We start from the raw sequence: 26,292 nt of genomic DNA, 5'->3' as shown, positions 1-26,292 counted from the left end.
CCATTGAATAATCAACTGTTTGGTTTTATAGAATCTCCAAAACAAATTCTATGCACTCCATATCCTAAGACAGTGATAGAACATCCTGATTTCTAGACAGAGTAGCAAATAGGTCATTTTAGGGGGGTCTAACCCCTTGCTCATTTTTGACCCAAAAAATCGAGATTTTCGAAATCGAGTTTTTGTGCTAGGGTGGAAGCCTTAGCAATGCTGATTATAAAACTGGAAATCCTAATTGGATCAGACGAATATAACAGGAGATATCGCAGATTGAAAATTGCGATTTTTGAAAAATTGCCATTTCCGAGATGAAAATCTAAACGAAGGGAGATAGGCTTTTGAGAATACTCGAAATAGATTCAGCCTGTTCGAAAACCTATATTTTCATACCAAATTTCAAATATCTGGCCCTGTTTAGGAGAAAATAATTTTTTTGTTTTTCCACTTTTCATTTTTGAAGGGCTCCCTGGAGTGCAATTCTCTATTGAATCAAGAACATGAAGATACATATTCTGAAAGAGCCACTCTTCAAGTCAAAATCTGATAATTTCATTCATCTCGGTGCAATCGTTCGGTCTTGACGAATTTTTAACTGAACCCAGCTTTTTCAGGATTTTTCGAAGATCAGCTTTCGAGTAGTTTATCTCTCAATAAAAGTAACCGTAGATGGAAATGTGATACATATGCTGGGAGAGCAACTCTTCTAGTGATAAATCTGAGAATTTCATCCATCTAGGTGCAAGGATGGACAAACGACCCTGAAATTTTTGTTTCAAAATTCGCATGTGGGGGTGCCAGCCTCACGTAGCCCCCGCTCGTTCGACGTTCCCACGGGACGAACGGCGCCAGATTGTTCTTCGACGTCGTTGAGCGCCCGCGGCCTATGCGGCCCCCCCCCCCGTCCGTCTCGAAAATCTGATTTCCTCAGACGACGTAGGTCAGACGGGGTGACGATAAACTCGCGTCACTTATGTTTTATTCCTTCGGGAACGTCTATCGGTCGCTGCTGGAGTTATAGGCATGTCGCATCTGGGATTCGGGAGTTAGAGGCTGTTCAGGGTGAATTCTAGACTAGGAACGTGCAAGGGTTGATGTGGTTCCAACCGTAGGTGAGGTCTAGACGCGAAATATTTAGGAGGATATTTAATTCAGTTACTATTTAATTTACCAGACTATTTCAGTAGGTGAAAAGATATAAATTCTACATATTCCACCCCAGCTTTTACTGTACCAAAGCAGAAACTCGTTAAGTGGTGGGGTGCTGTGGAAAACAGCTCAAAAATAAATAAATATTAACTTGCTCAAAAGTAATATTTTGAGCCTTCCTTATACAGGGTGACTCTTTGACTCGTACAAATATATTAACATTGAATGCTTGAGGTCAAAAGAGACACTTTTTTCTTATACCATTCTTTCTGATTCTGCCCTGGTGAAAAGATATAGTCATCCCTGGAAAAACAAAATTACCTTCACAATAACTAGCTAAATCTGTGACACTACACGTTAGTGGATCTTTTAAACAGCGTTGTATTCAGCCAAAGTACCCAATTTTTATAATTTCACAGATACTTTTTAATTTTTAGGTACTCTCAAACGGCTTATTATACGAGAAAATATGAGGGACCTTTTTATTTTACAAAACTTTCAAATATTTCTCAGATAGCGTTCAACTTATTCTCAACAGTTGGAGTCTTTGAATTTTTGGTATTTTTATGGTACGTGATGGTAATAATGAGATAACTAAAAGACGTGGGTGATATCTTGTGTTCGTAAAAGATTCATCAAACAAATAAAAAACCATAATCCTGATTTCATTACATTCGATAAAATCGTTTGTGAGAACTAAAAGTAACATTTGTTTATGGTTTTTCAACAGCCTGTATCTCTCAAACCGAGCCGATTCGAAAACAATGGTAAAAGGAAAAAAGTGTTTCTTTTGACGTCAATAATCTACTGCTGAAATATTCTTATGAGTCAAACACTCACGCTGCATAAAAACGTGGGCACCTGAGATCACACGCCTCTTCATTTAGTGATAGACACATCAGCCCATAAGGTTATTCTCTGAATATTTGGGAAAGGTGATCGGAGAACCTTTCTAACCAAGTACATCTCATAGGCGAATCTTTTCAGTGAAGGAATGATCGAGATAATTACCATCTAAAAAACTTCTACTAAGACCCGTGTGCACCAAACGCACTAAGTGTTAAGTGTCCCTTAAAATTAACCCTTAACTTAAATTACGTTGCACCAACTGTTAAGTGACATTTAAATGGCTCAAGCTAGCCTTGAATTTGAGCGCTCCTGTAATGACCATTTAGGTATTTACGTGCGGGATTCTAACCTAAAATAATTTGTTGAACTGACTGCAGAAATTCCCATTTTTGATGGATTTTGAAAATTGAATGAATTTATTCCTGAATACCATGCCTTTTCTTTTGCCTTTATTGTAGTGGCATCAGCCTTTTTTAATTTTCAATTTGGTGTCACAAATCATACTATAGTTAGCAACAAGCTCTTTTCTTCAGTTGAGTGCCCTTCGTAAATTACCACCACTTGCTTGGCAATCATTCACCGCATTCGTACTAACAAGGGCAATAAGGACATTCTCTTCTCGTTCCTCTTCAACATTAGTAAAAAAAATTTACACAAGACCTTACAAAGACAGTGTTGTACTTATATAAACTTAGGTTCCTTTTATTTGACAATCATTATCATTATCAATATTAATGCTAATTCAACAACAAAAAGTTGTTACTCTTTGATAGTTTTATGATATCTTTGACACTGACTGACAGGACAATAATGTTAGGTTAAAGAAATGACAACGATCATCGACAACCGGCCAACCAATGCACCAAAATAAAAAAAAACTGAAATATCACTAGATATATAAACTTAAGGGCCCCTTACTTGAGATTCTGTTAAGCCACAGTCGTGCAACTGGGGATAAAATTAAGCGTCCATTAACTTCAAACGAGGCTCAGTTAGGTACTCCTTTTAAGGGGGGATTGGTGCAAACGGGCCTAAGACTCTCTCGCAGTTGAAAGATACATATGTGGAAATTGTCAGATATGTGACATATCATCGATTCAAAGATGATTATAGGGGTGCCAAAAAAACTCAATGAAATGGGCAGAAATAACAAAGTCTTCTGGGGTTCCTGGTTACTTGAGAACGAGGAGGTTAGAACACTTGCTAGGAGCACGAACTTTCATTGGCCTGAAAACAGCTCTCATGGGGGCTAAATAGACTCCTGAAAATATCTTATATCGAAGATTTCAACAGTTTGTATCAGCGTCGAAAGGATATTTTGTGAAACAACGGATTCGGATCGTCAAGTACTGCGGGTTAAACACCGCTGTTCTCTGCACCAAGCCAGTCGATCACTTCGGAGTCGGTCGGTAACTTGGGAATTAGCATACAAAGTCGATTGAACTCCACAACTCATTTACCACTTGAACGAGTCCATTTTAAGCGCGAATCTAAACGGAAGATTTCGGTTGGTCATGGAAAAAATGGTCCAACATCGACGAGCGAAAGGATCAGCAAACATTCCTCCAATCCGATTATCGGGAAAACCGTAAATCGCGGAACCGATGCAAATGCCGACAAATAGAGGGACAAAGCTTAAAGTTATTGATGACGGACGCTTTTTCAACCGTCGTCGATCCGTCGTTTTTCCGCGTCCGACCCCCACGGCGGATAAACTCAATCGGGGAAACCAAAGTTGCCCCCTAATCGACGGCCGATCCCCTCGCCCGTCTCGCATTCCTCCCGCCCGAACTCGATTTCCTCGAAGAATCCGGACGTAATATGCGAAAATACGCGAGAGTGTCGGATCCCCCCTTCTCGGCGACTTTTCGCTGCAGGAATATCATTAGTCTCGCGAAAGAAATCTTTAAAATGCAATTTGGCCGGAGTAATCCTCGGGCCGCGGATAAAAGGGAGAGGGGCTCCCGTGGGAATCGACGACGACGCCGGTCTCGCCTCTTCAGCATTTCTGGGACGATTTCGCCGAGTCGCGTCGCGTCGGCGAGATTAGCTGTCGCCGAATTAGTCATTCGGATATGTCGCGAGAAAGAAGCTCCGAAAAAAAAAAAACGGGACAAAGACGATAAGCTGTAACAACATAGGTATGCAAATTCCGCGCGTATCCCAGATTTCCCCTTGATATACAACGGGAAAGGAGGCGGCATTAGTTGCATCAGAAAATGTTCCGCGTTCAATGGCGTCGCTACGGGTGGGGATATCCGTCGAAGTATTGATGAGCTGTTGTTATGTCTGTGGTGGGTCAGGTGATCGGTATGATTGCTTCGACAAAAATAGAAGGTTTTAAGTGAAAGTGGAAGGATAATGCTCCACAACAAGAGATATAGAAGCTGGAGTACCCCAAGGGTCAGCACTTGGGCCACTTCTGTACAAAATATTCATTCCGAAGAATCCAAGAACCATGCTAACGTTATATGTTGGCGACACAGGCATAGCAACTCGACACCGCAACCCAGAAGTAATAGAACGAGTTCTACAAGAAACGATTGACGAAACAAATGACTGGTTCATAAAGTGGAAAGTCAAGCTCAATGGACGAAAGAGCCAAGCAATATTACTACAGAAGAGAAGACTGCGACCCATAGCGAATCTAGAAGTTGACGGCGAAGAAATCGACTGGAAAAATGAAGCCAAATATTTAGGAATAAAGCTTGACAAAGGACTAACTTGGAAAAGTCATATCAAATAAGCAATCGACAAAACAAAAGCAGCGATGAATGGCCACATGTCGAAAGAGACAGAATTGAAGATTATCAAAGCCGTTACTAGGCCTCAACTGACCTATGGATCAGTTGCCTGGGGTTTCGCGGCAAAGAGCCACATCAAAAGAATTCAGGCCATTGAAAACAAGCTGCTACGATGTGCAATAGATGCACCTTGGTTTGTCAGGAATAGACAGATTTATAGCGACCTTAAATGGGAAACCATAACGGAATTCATGAACAGAAAAGCAGAGAAATTATTCGAAACAGCGAAAAACCATCCGAATCAAGAACTCAGAAGACTAGTGGAATACGACCCAGAGGAAGACAAAAGGAGAATGCGAATTTACCGAAGGAGACCAAAAGATCAATTAAAAAGTGATCAAAATAAGAACAGAAACTTATTGAAAATCCAATGAAGTGTTATCCATTAGAGGATAAACACATAAATCCCAGCACTATAGTGTACGAGAAGAAAACAGACTAAGAGATGAACGGTTTATAGGCAAATGCCCGGAACCAATATTCAAGAAGCAGTTAAAGGTTTTTAGTGGGTTACGAGCTCAGAAGAGTGAGAATCCCCACACTTGTTCCCCCTCAGGAGAGGGTGGTTCGTCTGATTTGCAGATTTTTCCCCTGCTACACCAAAAAAAATGTCTGTGGTGGGTCAGGTGATCGGTGTGATTGCTTTGACATCGCAGACCAGGCATGTTCAATACAGTTTTGGTCTGGAGAGGCTGCGGGCCAATCTATTCGGTCAATGCTATTCCTATGAGGTCGTTGTTAATTCTGTCTGCCACAGACAGAACAATAATAAAGGTGTAGAATCGAGTCACTATATCTTACCGCCGTCATGGTTGCTTTAATGAGGATAATGACCTCTGTGCGCGCATTAAAATCTAACCCGTGTTTCAATTCTCAAGTTCGAGAGCCCAACGATATCTTACAGGCTGCTGGTCCCTTCTCAATCGCTGGTGCTCGGCGGATCTTCTTGCCCTCAAAATGTAGCTATGCAACCTATTCTATATATACTGTTCTACAGTTCTACCGACAGCTTGTCGGAATGAGTGTACTGTAGTTTACTGTATTAGCCGACCTTGTGCGACGGTTGTAGTTCTTTCTCTTCAATCCCTATGAGTATATGCAGCGTTTTCAGTAGTACGATAGCGATTCTATGCTCTACCACCTGCACTTTGCTGAAATTAGGGACGTTCTGCAAGTTCTTGGGTTGAGTTAAACCAAAACGCTTGTTCAAGTTGGAAGGCTTCTAAACGCAGGTTAAACTCTTGATCATTAATTCACAATTGATATTACATATAATATTATATAGGATGAGTCTTTGACTAGTAAAAATATTTTAACACTTAATTCTCGATGTCATGAGAAACACCATATATAGCCATTTTGAGTTTTCATAAGGAGATATGCCACCTCTGGAGAAACAAAATTCCCTACACAATAACAAGCAAAATCTATGACACTACACATCTGTGGATCTTTAAAACAGAGTTGCATTCAGCCAAAGTACCTAATTTTCCGAAAATCGCAGATATTTTTTATTTTTGAACATCAAATTACTTGAAAACGGCGCATCATACGAGAACAAATGAAGAATACTTTTATTTTATAAAACGTTCAAATATTCATTAGATAGCTTCCAACTTAGTTTCAAGAGTTGGGATCTTTGAATTTTTGGTATTTTTATGGTACGTAATGATCATAATGAGAAAACTGTTAGACGTGGGTGATATCTTGTGTTCGAAAAAGATTCATCAAATAAATGAAAAACTATATTTCGAGTTTAATTTCATTCGATTGAACCGTTTGTGCGATAGAACTAAAAACAACATTTTTTTTATGGTTTTTCAACAGCCTGTCTACTGAGGGGATCTCGAGAACTATAAGAGCTAGAAGAAAACGGATGTCACACGAGAAACAGAGAATGGTGAAAACCGTAGATTTCTACGATTCTTTATTTTTGACTTATTAGCAAAAAATGAGATTTTGACGATTTCGAAAAGTTGTCATAACTTATTTGTCTTTGAAGTTGCAGATCTGAAACTTGAACCTTTTAGAGGCACTTTTTTACCTAGAACCCAGTGACTTACTCAAAATATTTTTTCATTGATCGAATTTTCGTTTCTTTAAATGCAAATTTTAATTGAATTGGTTATTTTTGAATCGAAAAAAATCTTTTGTCAGTAGATTCTACGTATAAAAGTGCTTAAGATGGATCAAGTTTCAGATCTTCATCTTCAAAGACGAAAAAGTTGTGAGAACTTTTCGAAATCGTCAAAATCTTAACTCTAAAACGAATAATCGTAGGAGGCTGCGGTTTTTACCATTATTTGTTTCTCTGAAAAAGAGCTAGGAAATGTGTCATCCGTTTCCTTCTAGCTCTTATAGTTCTAGAGATCCCCTCAGTGAACAACGAATTTTGTCCACCCTGTACACCCTGCCTTAGTATCGTGAGGACCATATTTTTTGTGTGTGTGTGTGTGTGTGTAGGCATTCCATGCGAACATACTCCTCTGCACATGGTATGTACAGAAAGTACTGAAAATTAGATTCCAGAGGAAGAAGTGAATTTCCTTTCGAATAGCCACTTTCAAGAGAAGTTCAAATGCATCTGCGACCAGACGCTTTCGCAACTGAAGATTGCATGTCAGTAGCTGGCACAAATTCGACCGAAGATTGACGCGTTAGGAGCCCGGAGTGTCCACTGCATAGTCGATTTTTTTCAAGTTCGCATGCGATTTTCGTAATTTTTGTCAACGTCCGCAATGCGTGCCGCTGCAAAGAACAATCCGACGCCTGCCGCCCACCCCTATCCCGAGGGAACGCGATTTCACAGGCCGGCCAGATTTCGAATCGAATCGCGATCCGCACCGTGCCACGTGCATTTTAATCTTTCATCGGTATTTCGTGACGGGCCGGCATCGCAATCTCATCGCCCCATTTTTTTTTCTCTCCCGCCTCGCCTCGTCTGAGAATACGTAACGACGCAATTAAAAAGCCGTCCCGCATTCCGGTGCGTCAGGGCGCCCGAAAACATCGGCTCGTTCGCGAATTTCCGACAAATTAGGGTGGCCATTATGGAACCAATTGTCACGGACAAACGGCGCGGCCGCCCCCCGTTCCAGTCGGCAACGCCGACGGCGGAATTATCATACGATTGTCATTTATCGGCAGTCGCGTTATCAGACGTGCCCCTAGGCGGTATGGGGGTAGGGGGCGTTCGTTAGGGACCAAATCGAACGGCTCTTGAGGGTTGATTCAAGGTGCACTGGTTTGAATTGTTCGAAGGGGAAGAAATGAGGCTAGGAAGAGGATGGTGGTGGTCGGGGTGCACTGGATCATCTGTCGGCGCCTTCCCGACCCTTTAGTGGTTGTCTTTGTCACGCCGTGAGGACAGGAGGCTGAAAGCGGTCCACCATATATCTTCTTCACATACATGCAGCTTACTCCCTCGGCAGTGAGCAGGGAATTGAGCAGCGCGAGTATGTGGAAACCTTACTCGCGCTGCTAATGCTCGTGAGTCTACCATTGCTACGAGCCTCCTTCCACTGTGGTGTTTTAAAGGATCGACAGCACTAGTTTTCTTTGTCACCTTGTTCGCGAGCAGTTCTTACCGCTGTAACTCGCGCTGCCTTCGACCCCACCCTCAATACGTTCCGATAAAAACAACTGATTTCATGCGGCTTAATTTCATTCCATTCTTTAGCAACAGAGAACGTAGAAATTGTAAATCCTTCGACTCTGTGCTCAATTGTAACGGCACGAGCACAGCGCGAGTACAGAAACTCGTCACATCGCCTTTGTCGCGCCGTGAGGACAGAAGGTGACAGCGGTCCACCATATATCTTCCTTACTTACATACAGCTCCCTATCTCTGTAGTGAGCAGGGAATTAAGCTTCGCGAATATGTGGAAACGTTACTCGCGCTGCTGATGCTCGTGAGTCTACCATTGCTACTATCCTCATTGGACTGTGGTGTTTCAAACGGTAACTACCAAAGGATTGGCAGCACGAGTTTTCTTTGTCACCTTTTTCCCGAGCAGTTATTACCGCTGTAACTCGCACTGCCTCTTGCCCTACCCTCATTACGTTTCGATAAAAACAACTGATTTCATGTAGCTTAATTTCATTCCATTCTTTAGCAACAGAGAACGTAGAAATCGTAAATACTTCGACTCCGTGCGGAATTGTGACGGCACGAGCAAATACAGCGCGAGTACAGAAACTCGTCACTTCGCCTTTGTCGTGCCGTGAGTACAGAAGGTGAAGCGGTCCACCATATATCTTCTTTAAATACATACAGCTCACTATCTCTGCTGTGAGCAGGGAATTAAGCAGCGCCAGTATGTGGAAACTTTACTCGCGCTGCTTATGCTCGTGAGTCTGCCATTGCTACGATCCTCATTCGACTGTGGTGTTTCAAACGGTAACTACCAAAGGATTGGCAGCACGAGTTTTCTTTGTCACCTTTTTCCCGAGCAGTTATTACCGCTGTAACTCGCACTGCCTCTTGCCCTACCCTCACTACGTTTCGATAAAAACCACTGATTTCATGTAGCTCAATTTCATTCCATTCTTTAGCAACAGGGAACGTAGTAATCGTAAATCCTTCGACTCCGTGCGCAATTGTCACAGCAGGAGCAAATACAGCGCGAGTGCAGAAACTCGTCACTTCGCCTTTGTCGCGCCGTGATGACAGAAGGTGACAGCGGTCCACCACATACCGTTCACACATTCAGCTCACTTCCACGACAGTGGGCAGGAAATTGAGCAGCGTGAGTATGCAGATACGTCACTCGCGCTGTAGCTCAATTTATAGCATGTAGCTCAATTTATTTTATTTTTCAGCAACAGAGAACGTAGAAATTATAAATCCTTAGACTGCCATGAGCAGTTGTAACGAGTAAATGCATCGAGCAAATGCAGCGCGAGTATAGGAACTCATCACTCTCGCTGTTATTTTTCCTCTCATTGCCGCACACTTCCTTTGGCAATGGCATTTCAAACGAAATCCAGAGGACTGATAACATGAGCAGCCGTGACAGTTTGTCATTTTTAAGCAGCCTTTACCGCTGCTCCTGCCCTGAGTATTTCGCAGACAGCGTTGGATGCAATTAGCTGTCTATATACATGCGATTGACGTTTCTGCAATATACTTACGGCACGCACTTCTGTGCTAACTGTAGTGGAAGTGAATTGGCCAGCGCGAGTACAAAAACTTGTCACTCGCGCTGCGATTTTTCATGCCTGTGTCCAACATTCCCTTTGGTAGCGTTATTTCAAAGAGAAGCCAAAGTTTGGCTGCAGGAGTAGCCGGGACTACTCGTTTACATTGTTTCAAAGAATCTATTGTTGCATCTACTACCTTGAGTACTTCCCAGACAGAGTTCGAAGCATGAAACTGTCTTTGCACATGCCAGCATCTTTTTTATCAATTCCCTTTCAATAGAGAACATCGAAATTGACAGTTAATCAACTGCTGCTGTCGAAGGGGACGTTAAACTGTGCCAGTGGCACGAGCACGAGTAGACGTTTGTACAATACGCTCGCGCTGCCCACCCTCCCATACACTGTGAGCTGTAGGAAAACGCGGTATTATACGAAAAAGAATTGCACAAGAGCGAATAAAGGGCCTGCCGCTGATTTTTTTTATGCCACTATCGCACACTGCAAGACGGTATTTTGAACGGAAGCCAAACGACTGGCAGCACGAGTTACAGCGACTCTTTACTTGTTGACCTTTCTGTCACATTATTATTATTTATTATGTAATAAATTTCTGATGTTTTTCTCCTGATTTCAGGTTGAAGGATATCCCGCAAACACCTGGGACTCCCTACATCTCCATTCGAATCGCCGAGCTAACCGCGCCTTCCTTTCCAACACGATAAACTCGGCGAGTTATTATGATTTTGACGGCTCATCTCAGGCTGATCGTGTGTGCGTGCATTTTCGTATCTTCGTTGAGTAGCGCGAGCGGCTCGGTCAGGCCTCGGGTTTACATGAACGAGTTCGCCGTCCACATACCGCAGGGAGAGGATGCGGCCAATGTCGTTGCGGCCAAGCACGGATTCATCAACAGGGGACAGGTAAGTGATATACGGTGTTTTTCTTACGGCCTCGAACTGCGGGGCGGATTGACTTAATGTAATAACTTTATTGATGAATTTCATTTATAATAACATAAGGCGTCTAGCCGCATATGAAAACAGGACGCGGTTGGCGTCTAGCCGCATGCGGCTAGGAAAAAGCTCATTTCAAACCTGAGGGATAAAAAACGCCCGTTATTGGCAGATTGCGAAACAGCTGAAAGAAAATACGAAGAAGGGAAGTTCATTTAAATTGGGGGACGTAAATGCCTTGTCAATTCTCTTCTGCAGAAGAATTTCATTCCTCTCGATTCCTCGACGAACAGCGAGTAATAATCTTCGGCGGAGTCAAAGAGGAATCGAATGTACCCAGCTTCGCTTTCTCTCAATTATTTCACGCTTGATCTAGTAGAAGCCCCCTCGAAAATAAGCTTTTATCATCTCCCCACGCACCCCATACGCCAGCGTTTTTTCTCGCGCGAAAAAAAAACTCCGATTGAGAGCTACTTCGGCGTGTAGTTCTTCATTAAATTTTCTCGCGACTCGCATGCCTCCGGAAAGGTCCTTTGTGTCGTTTAATGAGGTGGTAAAACAATACAATTAATCGGAATGCGAGAAGTCCCCTAGGATACATAGGTACGGAGATAAGCAACGTTGCTTGGCGCGTTTTGAACAATCTGTCATCCCGTCGTCTATTCATCAGATAATCTATTCTTATTTTCATGATCTGTAGGGGGAGTCCGGGAGACTTGCTGAGGTAGGAGACTTGAACTACCTCAAATATTTCAATTCAAATTTCGCGCCACCGGTATCGTAAATACCTTATGGACGGCCAAGGTTCGCTGGGAATCCGGAATATTTAGTTGGAGGGTTTAAGCGGGACGCAGTTGTGCCGTAGGGAATATCACTTGAGCTATGTCGAAACGCAGGGTCTCGTGCGGTCAGAAAAACGCATGCGGCGAGAAAAACGCATGCGGCGGGAAAAACGCATGGGATCGATTGTTACTTCCGCACTACTGTTCGTTAGACAGTTCCTAATAATCTCCAGATACTGGTCGGCAAACCCTTTCGGACATTATAAATTTGATTAGTAGGGGAGTCCGGGAGACTTGCTCAGGTAGGAGACTTGAACCACCTCAAATATTTCAATTCAAATTTCGCGGTACCGGTATCGTAAATAGCTTGCGACATACTCTTAACAAGGCACATCTAGTGGCGGCTCCATTTTGGCCGCCATCAGAACAGTTCGGGAGTGAGAGGGTTGAACGTGATTTTGTTGCAAGGAAGTAGGAAATTGAATAATTTTTGTTTGTTGCACTCTCTGACAAGTTTGATAGGGCGTGGTTTTATTTAGTTTTATAGTTTTCATTGATTAATATTGTTTTACAAACGATGAGTCTTTTTAATAATAATTGTAAAGTTTCAAGAAAACATCTGTTGAATAGAAGAAAAGGGAGTGCGGGAGACTTGACCCATGCTATGGTCAGGAGACATAATCATTGGTCCAAGTTTCCCGCACTTAGCTTAGATAATAGTTTGCTTCAAACAAAAAAAATTTAATAATAGAAATAAATATAAAAAATAAACAAAGGCTCAAAAGAGTAAAAAACATCTTGGAAATAAGTGAGAGTGACTCTGAAATAGAAAATATGTATTTCATACGCTGATACATCTGATGCTGAAAACCTTGACATAGACAATCGTTGGTCATTGGAAATTGTTTTCTTTCAATGTTTTCCTGATAAACAAACTTATGGTCAAGTATCTTTCGCCCCTTGTTGAACTCTCCTGTGGGTTAGGGAGACATGAGCCAATTTTCGATTCTTCACAAAAGAATTGCTGTACTCAAAATGTTCATTTCACCATCACTTACTTTATTTATCGTTACCTATTTGGGCATGATATCTTCACGCAAAAAAATGAGTTACTACCAGTTACAGATACAACTTAAGTGGCTTCAGAGTGAAAAGGGGTTCAATTCTCCCGGTTCCCCCTACAGGTTGACCCCGGGTTTCATAAAGCTTGATCGGGGAATCAACGCTTGATTGACGAATAGACGTCAATTGGTTTTCAATCGATAATATAATTCAGGCACGATCATTCGGAATATCATTTTCGCATCAAATTATGTTTTTACATACAAACAATTATTCTCATCAGTATATTGAGAAATGAAAAGGTTTGAGTGATTTCGTTTTAGAAATCGAGTAACTATCAAATCGTTGATCAGACAATCGAAGTTTTATGAAACCCGCTGTGAGTCTTTCGACTTTTCTTCTGTTTAAGTTCCATAAAAAATACGTTCTACAATTCCCCTCTGACTGATAGCACAGCAAACTCATTTTTTTTTGGATTTATGGACGATCATGGAAAATGTAGATATTTGCGCAAATTTTGGAGGTCATTCGTTCGATGGGCGATGGCCATCTCATCCAGAATCCTCTTATCCTCCAATGTTGCTTTAAATTCTGAGTATCGGTCTGAAAACATCTTCCCCACTTTTTCCACTAACTTCCCGAGCGGACCCACAGGACTAATCCAGTTTTCATCCAACGTGAAAGTTTGAATAGGGTCGCACACTGTTCCGGATCTTCGGAAACTCATATACCCGTCGATTGCGCAGTAATGAAGAAACTATCATTCCAGGAACCACCTTCGTCAGAGCCAGGCAAAGTTACGAAACGCCATTTCCTACCGTAGAGCCACGACCGTTTTCACCGATACCGTTATCGTTTATTCTCCACTTTACGAAAGTGCAACTCGAATTTCCGTACGTTTGCTGGAATTTCTCCTGTTTTTTTTTTGCATGCGCTTCGAATGATTGGCGTTTCCGAGAATGCGATTAGTGTCGTATCTTATTTCGTCTGTCTGGACGTGTTTTCGTTGTTTTTGCGATTCATCTGGATTTATCTTGCATTTTGCTTTATTAATTTTTATCGATGTTCTCGGAATGATGATTGTTGATGGTCAGTTTTCATAGAAATCAAATATTTTCTTTTCTGAACGACTTGCAGTTTATCTGTCCGTCGTGTCTATTCATTAAGAGATAGAGAATAGTATATAGGGTGAGTCTTTGACTCGTACAAATATTTTAACAGTAAAAACTCTTTTTGCCCATGCCATTTTTTCCTATTTGGCCCTGATAAAAAATATAGCCATTTTAAGTTTTCATAATGAGCTATGCTACCCCTGGAAAATCAAAATTACCGAGAAAATTGTCTTCAGAATAACAAGCTAAACCACCTCTGCAGATCTTTTAGAAAGAATTGCATTCAGACAAAGTACTAAATTTTTCCGAATATCACAGATATTTTTTATTTTTGATCATCAAATTACTCGAAAACTGCGTATTATACGAGAAAATATGAAGAATACTTTCATTTTAAAAAACGTTTAAATATTTATTAGATAGCGTCCAACTCAGATTCAAGAGTTGGGTTTTTTGAATTTTTGATATTTTTATGGTACGTAATGGCCATAATAAGAAAACTGGAAGACGTGGGTGATATCTTGTGTTCGAAAAAGATTCATCAAATGAATAACCATTTTCTGAAATTCATTTCATTCGATAAAACCGTTTGTGAGATACAAATAACATTTTCCTATCATTTTTCAACAGCCCGTACCTTTCAAACCGAGCCGATTCGTAGAAAATGGTTTAGGAAAAAATGTTTCCTTTGACCTCAAGAATTTACTGTTAAAATATTTGTTCGAGTCGAAGGCTCACGCTGTATATACAAGATGTTTCCTAAGAAATTCAGGATATTAATTTCCGAGTTATTTGAAATCAGAAAGGTCCTGTAGATCTTTATTCGGAAAAGCTTCGTTTCCAAGATACAGGGCTTTATATCATAAGAGACAACCCTGATGGTTTTGACAGATTTCGGTAATCCATGAGGAGATCGGAGGACGTTACGCGATTTAGTAAGCAAGGATTGGTTGAGGAGGAGTCTCTGAGTCGTTGTTTAAAAAAAAAAAGGATATTCAGTTATAATATTGTTTCACTTAACTTTTAGATCTTGCATTATTATTGACACATTCCATTCTGAAGAATCCTACACTCATTCATGACTAATAGTAGGTAGTGGTTATGTCTAGGTGTCATGGATGGTTGTAGGATTCTACAGAGTAAGTGAGGCTTGGTACAATTTTGGTGGGACAGGTGGCGTATCGTGATGAGAATTGAAAATATTCCTCACGCCGACGCATCGGTTCCGCTTAAAGACTCCATCCGCCGGTTGAAATGTTTATCACTGCACCGTAATCATGAGGGACAATAATCTCGAAGCCGGTCTACGGAATGGCAGTTCTTTGGACTGTCGTCCCAATCTATATTAATAAAAGAGGATCTATGGTTTACTTCAAAATGTTTTATTGTTCGAACGATCGCACCAGATTGGACAATTCTTTTTTTGTTGTGTTCATTATTGTTAGGGCAAGGTTTACATAACAAAATATTCCCAAAAAAAATTGTACAGAACAGAAAAAAGGCATTCCTTTTTCTTACGACCAATCGAGCAATCACGATGAGTTAGTTATTATTATCTACCCTAGAAATAATTTAAATGGCAATACTAGGTTTGCCGGGTCAGCTAGTTATTGATATTTTAGATTTTCTCGCCAACGTTTCGACAGGCATTAGCCGTGGGATTTTTACGCGTCATTCGGAGACAGCGAAAGACCGATAATGGACCAGTTCGATTCGGATAGAATCTTTACAAATATCATTCGGAAAAACGAACCACCCCGCCATTAACTGTCGGATTGTCCGGCCTAGAACTAAATGACTGCCTCCATTCGCCCGGTCCCAGAAACAAAGGATCCCCGGATCGATTAACGAGGCATTGAAACGAGCACAGGCGTCGTCGGAGATCCATAAAAAATTTCAATTTAATCTGTGTCACCCACCTCGACGAGAGTACGCCCCCGGCCAAATTCGCTGCCGTGAATTTATTTCGCATAATGCCCCCGCGCGCACACGTCCCCGATTCTCCGGGGAATATAACGACGCCAACTATTTTCAATTACAGGGCAACTCGAAAGTTTCACCCTTTGATCTGTTCCGACACGAGTGTTCATTAAAGACCGGGACTTGGGGGATATTAGGATATAACGTTACTTAATGCGGCCGACCCGACCCGACCCGATCCGTCCCCCGCCGCCTCCTTATCTCTATAATCATCCGCATTCTCTGCGCGAGCAACGGGATACTGCTCGCGCGTCTCGAATTAAAGAGAATTCGAGCGGGAAAAATTCGGATCCCGTCGAGCTTTGAGAGGTCCCGTGGACCGGGGGTTCCCTTTCGTCGACGGACCGTGATAATCGACTGCGGAATTCGTAGTTTGGGGTCCCGGTCCGGAATGTTGTAACGGCGCTCACGGACGGCCAAGGTCTGCTGGAGGATGCGGAATGTTAAGTTGGAGGGTTTAAGCGGGACGTAGTTGAGCCATAGGCAACCCTAAGGTCAGGCGCAAATAGAAACGCAGGTCAGTGAGGTGACGCAGCGTGAGTTTTTGTAAAACATAGAAAAGACCCAGACCGCGCAAATAAAGCGTGATAGTGACTTGTCAAATAGTACGTGCAGCGCAGCAAAAAGCTGCGTCACCTCACCAACCTGCGTTTCTATTTGCGCCTAGCCTAACACGAGCTATGTCGAGCCGCAGCGTTTCGTGCGGTTCGAAAAACGCATGCGGCGGGAAAAACGCATGGTCTCTATTGGTTACTACCGTAGGTACTACTGTTCGTTATACATAAATCGCAGTGTTGCGACCTCAGCATCAATTTCAAGTTCTAATAAACTCAAGATACTGGTCGACTAACGCTTTCGGCCGGAGATAAAGGTGGTAAACTTTATAAATTTGATTAGTAGGGGGAGTCCGGGAGACTTGCTCAGGTAGGACACTTGAACCACCTCAAATATTTCAATTCAAATTTCGCCCTACCGGTATCGTAAATAGCTTGCGACATGCTCGTAACAAGACACGACTAGTGGCGGCTCCATTTTGGCCGTCATCAGAACAGTTCGAGAGTGAGAGGGTTGAACGTGCTTTTGTTGTTATGAAGTAAGAAATTGAATAATTTTTGTTTGTTACAAAAGTTTGATAGGTGCGTGGTGTTATTTGCTCCACCGTGAATGACCAGCTGGAGAAACATGTGTACAAAAATTCTCGATTCATAAAGGGGAATTAATTAATTCATTGCTGCATCCCTATACCGCGAATAAATCTATAAAAAGACAAAAAATAAACGGCGCGAACAGATTTATAATTTCTTAGAGCTAATTGCGACTTTGTGCCCTCCTGTGACTGAAGAGACCCAACCGTGACCTACAGATCCTTCCACACTCCGGGCATGGATAGTCACCAACCAGATCTGGCCGCCGCTGTATCCTTTTCGAGTCTCCGTTATAACTGTGTACCAAAGACCTCAACTGTGACCTGTCCAACGCTAGTTGTTCCCAGTTATGATAGGCATTAACTGATTTTAGGGATTGATGTAGTATATCCTTAAACCGCTTATACTGTCCTCCTGGTTTCCGGGCTCCCTCTGTGAATACGCCATACAGAGCTATTTTGGGGAGTCTTGTGTCTTGTATCCTCTGAATGTGGCCGCCCCATCTAAGTCGGACCCGCGTTACTTGTGTCTCAATTGTTGTACAACTCGCGCGTTGCAATACTTCCGCATTTGAAACTTTGTGGAACCATCTGATGGGTATTATCTGTCTTAGATGACGTTGTTGCGTTTGTTCAAGCTGTTTAATGTGTCGCCTGTAGGGCGTCCAGCTTTCGCTTCCGCAAAGAAGCGTTGGGGGGACCACTGCTTTGTAAACAGCTGTCTTGGTTTTCAGATTGAGGTCGGATTTTGAAACACTCTGTCTTTTAGCTTCCAGAATGCCCGTGATGCCGAATTGATACGGCTGTGTATTTCCGTGTCTAGGTTAGCCCTAGTATTTATGAAGCTTCCCAAGTATTTGAACTGCTCGACCTGTTCTAGAGTTCCATTATCCAGGCTGATATCTGTTTGAAGGCTTTCTGGTGGACTTACCAGGATTTTGGTTTTGTCGAATTTGTGTCTAAGGCCTAAAGCTTCGTATATATGTTTATAGGTGTCCAACCTCGTCTGTAGATCCTCTGAGCTACTAGCGATAAGTGCGCAGTCGTCTGCATATTGAAGTTCCGTGATAAACGTTGTATGGGTTTTTGCTCTGAGGCGCTTCAGGTTAAATAGGCCTCCATCAAATCTGAATCTTATTCTAACACCACTTACAGGCATACTCATGTCAGCAATTATCGAGACAGCTATGGCGAAAATAGTAAACAGTAAACTCGCTAACACGCAGCCTTGTTTTATTCTAGAGTTGGTTAAGAAATAGTCGGTTGTAGAGCCATTATGCTGTTTTCTAGCGGTGTTGTTGGTATGAAGGCTTTCACATACTGCTAAGAATTTTTCGGGTACTCCAAGGCGTCCCATGATTTTCCATAGCGCTCTGCGATTGACCGAGTCGAAGGCCTTATTTAAATCGATGTAGGCTGTATAGATCTTTAATTGTTGTTCACGGGCCTTCTCTTGCAGCTGTCGCAGTGTAAAAATAAGGTTCACTGTACCTGGATTGGGTCGAAAGCCGCACTGGAATTTAGGTACTAGCTTTTTTGAGAGTGGAATCAGACGATTAGCCATAATCTTCGAGATAATTTTACCGGCCACACTAAGCAAGGGGTAATAATACCAAGATAGCGTCAATCTGTCAATTTCAAGTACGGGTGTGAAAAAAACAGGAGGTTGGAAACGCAAGTACCATCCGATAAGGGTCCTCCTTGACCAATAGACTCGTTCTGAAAGTTGGAAATTGAGAAAAAAAAGGAGAGATGTTATTTTACTTCGATTCAAAGTTGGAATACAACGAATCCGGATGGGGTGAATGCCCAGGGGGAGTTCGCTGGAAAAATTCGATTAACCGCTGCAATACGACGTCGGAATTTTCAACCCTTAAACGTATTACCACCACCCCGCGTTATCGGGTCGAAACGGTATCGGCAAAAAGCTAAAAGCTTGCTTTGGTATCTGAAATATCTCGATTTTCGCCGGATTTGATGAATTTACCGATTCGAACTTGTTAGCGAATGAGTGCCCTTGTTAGTTCTCGCTCCGGAGCGTATTTCGTATTATTTGCAGTCGATCGAAATCAGAGTTTCGCCATCGGGTAACGATGTGTCAATGGATGCGATACGTGTAGCCACTCAAAACATCGTCGAATTTTTATTTTTCATACCTCGCGATTTGGTTCTCGTATGGGGTTAAAAGCAATGATGAATGTTTTCAGATATTTCATTGGTAGTTTGTCCGTCTATGCTTCAGTTTTATTTCGGGCGGACTAAATCATTTGTATCGTATATTACGGTTTTAATTTTTTCCTTAGTTTCGTCAGCATCTATCCTTTTTGAAGTTACGTTGTTGAGATAAAATTTCTAGAAGCAACTTTCTCGAAAAGGCCATAGGCTTGACCTTCCGAAGAATAAAATTAAAGAATATACTTACTAGCAAGATTTGCAATCAATCACTCCCGAAAAAAAAAATTCTACCATTTTCAACAACTCTTCCGCCAGTGCCACTACGCAAACTGTTAAATTATCAGTGACACGTAGGACATATACAGTAACATGCTAGAGTATATATACCTGACGATTGTTTTTTACATCTTTGAAAACTTGCAGACGCCTTCCACCGCTGAAAGTGCCTACATCATAGAACCTTTTTTTTTTCTACAATCTAATTTTCGAAATCCACAAGGTCTCCACGACGCTCGAGTAAATTCCGATATAGCATCGTCGGCTCCTCAACTAAACGAAAAGATTTCACGAGTTACATTAGTTTGTTTACCTACAACACCACGCAGGCGCAGTGATTCACCTACTAAACTAACTATAGGCCCTACTGCGACGTTTCATTTTAATCGTGAACAAGGTTCTCCTCAAAGTTGGAACCAACCCTGTAACATGTCCCTCTACCAACCAAAGTTCACTTCTTCTTGCATTCTCTCTGATTGTTTTTTTTTTGTGGTGTAGCAGGAGGAAAATCTGTAAGTCAGACGAACCACCTTCTCCTGAGGGGAAACAAGTGTGGGGATTCTCACTCTCCTGAGCTCGAGACCCACTAAAAACCCTTAACAGCTTCTTGAATATTGGTTCCGGGCATTTGCCTATAAACCGTTCATCTCTTAGTCGGTTTTCTACTCGCACACTATCGTGCTGGGATTTATGTGGCCATTCTCTATTGGATAACACTCTATTGGATTTTTCAATAAGTTTCTGTCCTTATTTTAATCACTTTTTAATTGATCTCTTGGTCTCCTTCGGTAAATTCGCATTCTCCTGTCATCCTCTAGGGTCGTAGTCCACTAGTCTCCTGAGTTCTTGATTCGGATGGTTTTTCGCTGTTTCGAATAATTTTTCTGATTTTCTGCTCATGAATTCCGTTATGGTTTCCCATTTTAGGTCCATATAAATCTGTCTATTCCTGACAAACCAAGGTGCATGTATTGCACATCGTAGCAGCTTGTTTTCAGTGGCCTGAATTCTTTTGCTATGGCTCTTTGCCTCGAAACCCCAGGCAACTGATCCATAAGTTAGTTGAGGCCTAGCAACCGCTTTAATAATCTTCAATTTTGTCTCTTTCGACATGTGGCTTCTTCTTCCTATCAGAGGTTAGTGTCTATTCATCGCTGCTTTCGTTTTGTCGATTGCTTGTTTAATATGACTTTTCCAAGTAAGTCCTTCGTCAAGCGTTATTCCTAAATATTTGGCTTCATTTTTCCAGTCGATTTCTTCGCCGTCAACTTCTAGATTCGTTGTGGGTCGCAGTCTTCTCTTCTGTAGTAATATTGCTTGGCTCTTTTGTCCATCTTTTTGATTCTGAATGGGGGATATACAGGGTGGTACCTTTTCGAATTGACATGTAAGTAAGTGTGGCGTGTGAGCGTCTATGGAAAAATCGCACCTGCACCAAGTCCAGGAAGGGTGTAAAATGTACTTCGAAAATTACTCAGTGAATCGGAAGTAATCTAATGGGCACACGGGCAGATTCGAGATTATAAAGTCTCATGTCCCGACTGAAGAAACAAGCAAACGTGATTATTCGATTAATGAATAATTCAACGGGCACTCCGGCAGCCCTACGATATCGAAACTGAACCAGGACCGCTCCGCGAGATTTAGCACTTTGCTCGGTGCGCTGTTTTTTTTTTCTTCTTCGAACGCGGCCGAAATTGATCCACTCCGAGATAATTAGGAGAGAAAAGGGTTGTTTTAAGGAACGTGTTTTCTTTCCGGTAATTACGTACCGCCGGATCGTTTGCCCGTCCGAATCTTGACGTCGAGGGGTCTCGGCTGAGATGTTGATTTCTCACTCGAACGGTCAAGAACTCCCACGCCGTCCAATTTTTTTTTCCATTACACCTCGCCGGTCCCGATGATTGGATTTCCTTTCTGAGGATTCGCTCGATCATCCCACGAGCCGTTTCTCATATTTGAATATGGGACGGAGGATAGAGAAAAAAGTGAAATTTTTATTCTTCATCTCGAATCAAGGTTGAAAACGCCATCGTTCATTCTCGAGAAGGAAGGTTGTTGGAAAATGACGCGTCTACGTAAACTTCCTCATGAAAGTTAGGGAATTCTGGGATCGTTTTTTAATGTTGCCGACTTCGGACATCTACAGGGTGCTGCAGAACCAATTAACTAGTTTCGAAGGGTCATTTATCGAGCTGTGGTGGAGGTAGATTCTAGGATATATTGAAAAATTCTTAGCCTACTATAGAACCATAAAAAATTTCAATGTCAAAATATTTTTTTTCACAACATATTCTCCTCTTAGGCCCGTAAGATTAATCTTAAGTTTAAACTTAAACGTCGTGTTAAGATCAAGTACAAAATGAGAAGAGATTAACTAATCCTGTGCAGTTGCCAAAATAGTTGGCTATTTGAAGTAATTGTGACACATTGGTTGTCATTTCTTAGTTTTCTGTGTTAATCTTTGGATCAGTGCTTCTGTCAGACTGCAGCGATCAGTTTATTTATTTATTGTGTTCTGTTGTGATCTTTGTATCAGCATTATAATTGTTATATTATTGAGGTGTGAGGTAAAACCTATGGTTGATACATAGCATTCAGTGCTTCGTTTCTGAAAATATCTATATTTAGTATCTAACGAAAGGCAAATTTCTAAGTGGAAATAAGGAATTGCTTTTGAACATAGCAATTCAGAAGATGGATTGCAAGTGAGACAAAATATGAAATTGAATGTTGATATTTCTCCTTGGGGTAGGGTGGCTTATTTTTTTCTCAATATCAGTCAAAATTGCTCTTGGAGAAGTTTTGGAGATGGAATGAATTCGATATCAGCCCATTTATCCCAATGATTTTCTCGATCACGGATATTATATGGTTTATCAAGATACCTATTGAAATCATTCAACTCATGCAAGATTTCAATATCTGAATCATATTCCAATTCCATGTTCATTTTCAAACATTGAACTCAATAATTCTCTAACCGGCAACGCAAACCTAAACACAATTTCTTGAATCAAAACAAACAAGAAACTTCAAAAAACTTCATAGAAGTATACTTCATTCACTTTTATTTTAGCAGTCGGTTGGCCATGCAAATTTGACACATTTCACTCTGTATAGTACGAAAATGTGGGGTTATGAAGCTTGTCAAAACATTTTTGTGTTTTGAATCAACGCTATGTTGCCCGTTCTACGTGAAAATTACTGTTATTACTTATTTCATCACAATGCCGAATCTCTTCGGAAAATATATGTGACGAACATAATTGAAGTTTATACAAACTGATTGAAGGCATACTAAATCCAGTTATTTGCATGGAAAATACAAGAGATCTGTATAATATCATAATATGCACTAGCTTGAGGAGAGTTAATGTTCGTTATCTTCTTTGGCTTACATCGTTTTTAGATTTCAAAAATATTAACCCGAAGATGAAATGCATATGATGCAGTGGTTGGGAATGGGTATCTCCCGAAGGAATTAACTGATAATTACAAGAATGTTAAATTCTTCAACAAAAATCATCTTGCATCAATATAAGTAAAAGGAATTAAAGGAAGTTTCAAGTCAAGATGAATTTCACCTTTGAACAAAAATTTCTCATGAATAAACAATTAACAGGACCACTTACGCGTATTTGTGGCTGTGCATATTAATGCATTGATATAATAATAATAATTGGGTATTTATTGTAACCTTAAGATATTTACAATGTATAGGACAAGTCGAATGAAAAATAGAAAATTTATTTTCGAGAACTTATTCTACGATGATATTCATCGAAAATCCTGTAGTAAACTTTTCGCATCAATTAACTCGAACATAAAATTCTCAAATGTCACCACTTTTTTGGGTCTCCCAATAGAAGGAAATTCTTTGTCATCCTCTTCATTCACAATCTTTCTGATTGTGGAAATATTCAGCTGAAATATGAGTCGTTTAGATTCAGATGAAACATTATATGAATTCTCTTACATTGAATATGTCCGCTACCGTCTGACGTATTGTGAATTTTAGAATATCAGGGTATAACTATTTGAATGAGCGGACCTGAATTCTAAATAGCACTTCCTGATACCCCGTCTCTTTTTTCAATCACTTTCGGCATTTTCGTAATATTAATTGATATAAGTTGTGGCAACGGCGTTATGACATTAACGACATTTCATGAGTGCCAACCTAACTTCGTTCTAGTTACAAAAACTTGAGAAAATTATTTCATGGCCAACCGACTGCTAAAATAAATTTGAATGAAGTATATATGATGATCGCGTGCTACAGATATCCGTTTTAGCCCAATTCGACGCTCTGATGAAATCATGTCATGAACTGCATCGATATTTTCGGGGTCTGGCACAGAAACTGGCCTTCCCGATCGGTCATCATCATCAACGGAAAATTCACATCTTTTGAAGCTTGCAGTCTAATTTTTCACGGTCGCATACGAAGGACATTGATCACCAAGTGAATTAAGCATATCTACCAGTTCTAATATAAATGCCAAATTTTCCCAACTATGACTTCATTAGTTAATTTTTGTTATTGCTTCATTAGTTAATTTCAATTAACTAATTAACCTTGTTGCTCTATCAAGACCTCTCCTACGGCTCCAGGTGATTTCAGACATACTGCCATGGGCCTCAAAATAACTCAGATTCACGTGGCTGCCTGTGAAACGCAAATTATCCCTTCCCCCTTCGTGAATCCTAAATTCTTTCGCATTTTCGATATTCCGTTTGAAGCGGCTCTTCCGGAGCAAATGATTCGCCGCACTCCGGGCAATATTTGCCTATCTCTGTTACGGTCTTTTATGGACCGGTCGGTATATCAGATCGGCGGGGGGAAATACTGTTAAATCGTGCACGAAGCCCGGGCTTGTAGCAGTAATAGAAAAGCTGCAAAACCAATGCCCCGAGGCACGATTACGAATACTGTCAGTTCCTCGAACGTACAATACCCCTTGAGGGATGTTAAAACCTTCGCGGCGCTTATAATATTCATGAAGTATTTCCGGAAGGGAACCTTGAGAACGGAGTTAACCGTGCCTACATCGCGCCCATATTGTCACTCAAGCGGAGTCACAGGAAGTGGCACATAATACAATCTATATTATTCATGAAGTTAGTAACCACACAACAACACCAGCTCCTGGTGAAAACAAAACATTTAAGCGCGCCCATTCAAACGGCGTAGTTGCCGAAACAAAGGGGTATCGCGTCGGAATCCGCCAGGACTCGTTGATCTGGGCCGAACGGGTAAAGCCGGTCGTAAGGGTGCGTGCACACCAGCCTTGGTCTCCCAAGAATTCGAGCGACACTGACAGTTGTTTTGAGGAGGCTGGGTTGGACAAATTCCGGACAATTCAATTAAATAAGTTTTCCAAACGCACGATTCATCCGTTCTTACTGATTTCGTGGCGTTTGACGTTGACTGAAAGAATCAGATCCGTACTAGGAATTTCGAGGAATCGTATTCGATTTCGAGGCATGGTAACACCATGTCTTATCCAGGGTGAGTCTTTGACTCGTACAAACATTTCAACAGTAGATTCTTGAGGCCAAAAGAAAACTTTTTCCTATACAATTGTTTCCGATTCGACCCTGATAACAAGATATGGCCATTTTAAGTTTTCATAGTAAGCTGTGCCACCTCTGGAAAAACAAAATCACCTTCAGAATAACTAGCTAAATCTGTGCAACTACACATCTGTGGATCTTTTAAACAGAGTTATATTCAGCCAAAGTACCCAATTTTTTGAATTCTACAGATATTTCTTGAACATCAAATTACTCGAAAACAGCGCATTATACGAGAAAATATGAAGGATACTTTTATTTTACAAAACGTTCAAATATTCATTACATAGCGTCCAACTCACTTTCAAGGGTTGGTTTCTTGGAATTTTTTATATTTTTATGGTACCTAATGATCATAAAGAGAAAACTGGAAGACGTAAGTAATTTCTTGTGTTCGAAAAAGATTCATCAAATAAATGAAAAACTATACTCCATTCACATTTATTTCAGCAGTCGGTTGGCCATGTAACTAGAACAGAGTGAGGTTGGCACTCATGAAATGTCGTTAAGGTCATAACGCCGTTGCCACAACTAATATCAATTTTTATTACGAAAATGCCGAAATCTATTGAAAAAAGAGACAGGGCTTCAGGAAGTGCCATTTAGAATTCAGGTCCACTCATTCAAATAGTTTTATATCTTGATATTCTAAAATCCACAATACGTCAGACGGTAGCGAACATATTCAATGTAAGAGAATTTATATAATGTTTCATCTGAATCTAAACGACTTATATTTCAGCTGAATATTTCCACAATCAGAAAGATTGTGAATGAAGAAGATGACAAAGAATTTCTTTCTATTTGGAGGCCCAAAAAAGTGGTGGCATTTTATGTTTGAGTGGATTAATGCGAAAAGTTATCCACAGGATTTCGATGAACGTCATCGTAGAATAAGTTCCCGAAAATTGATTTTTCTATTTTTCATTTGACTTTTCCTATACATTATAAATAATTATTATATCAATGATTTAAGATGAACAGCCACAAATACGCGCCAGTTGTCCTGTTGATTGTTTATTCATGTGAAATTTTTGTTCAAACGTGAAGTTCATCTTGACTTGAAACTTCCTTTAATTCCTTTTACTCATACTGATGCAAGATGATTTTTGTTGAAGAATTTAACATTCTTGTAATTATCTGTTAATTCCTTCGAGAGATACCCATTCCCAACCACCGCATCATATGCATTTCATCTTCGGGTTAATATTTTTGAAATCTACAACTGATGTAACGTAATCAAACTTTAGCCAAAGAAGATAACGAACATTAAGTCTCCTCAAGCTA

At 41.0% G+C, this 26,292-nt stretch overlaps 1 protein-coding gene across 2 annotated transcripts in view; it reads left to right on the top strand.

Annotated features, from left to right (window-relative positions):
* LOC123314742 (furin-like protease 2) overlaps window positions 1–26,292 on the top strand; it is a 282,497-nt gene that overhangs the window by 41,600 nt on the left and 214,605 nt on the right. For both annotated transcript variants that reach the window (XM_044900056.1, XM_044900054.1), the window contains exon 2: window positions 10,576–10,861. In XM_044900056.1, coding sequence (XP_044755991.1) covers window positions 10,679–10,861 — 183 coding nt within the window. In that variant the 5' untranslated portion in view covers window positions 10,576–10,678. The remainder of the gene's footprint in view (window positions 1–10,575; window positions 10,862–26,292) is intronic.

This window comes from Coccinella septempunctata, chromosome 6, assembly GCF_907165205.1.
Source record: "Coccinella septempunctata chromosome 6, icCocSept1.1, whole genome shotgun sequence".
NCBI lineage: Eukaryota > Metazoa > Arthropoda > Insecta > Coleoptera > Coccinellidae > Coccinella > Coccinella septempunctata.
The sequence above is the reverse complement of the archived record's forward strand: the minus strand, read 5'-3'. Positions and strand labels throughout refer to the sequence as shown.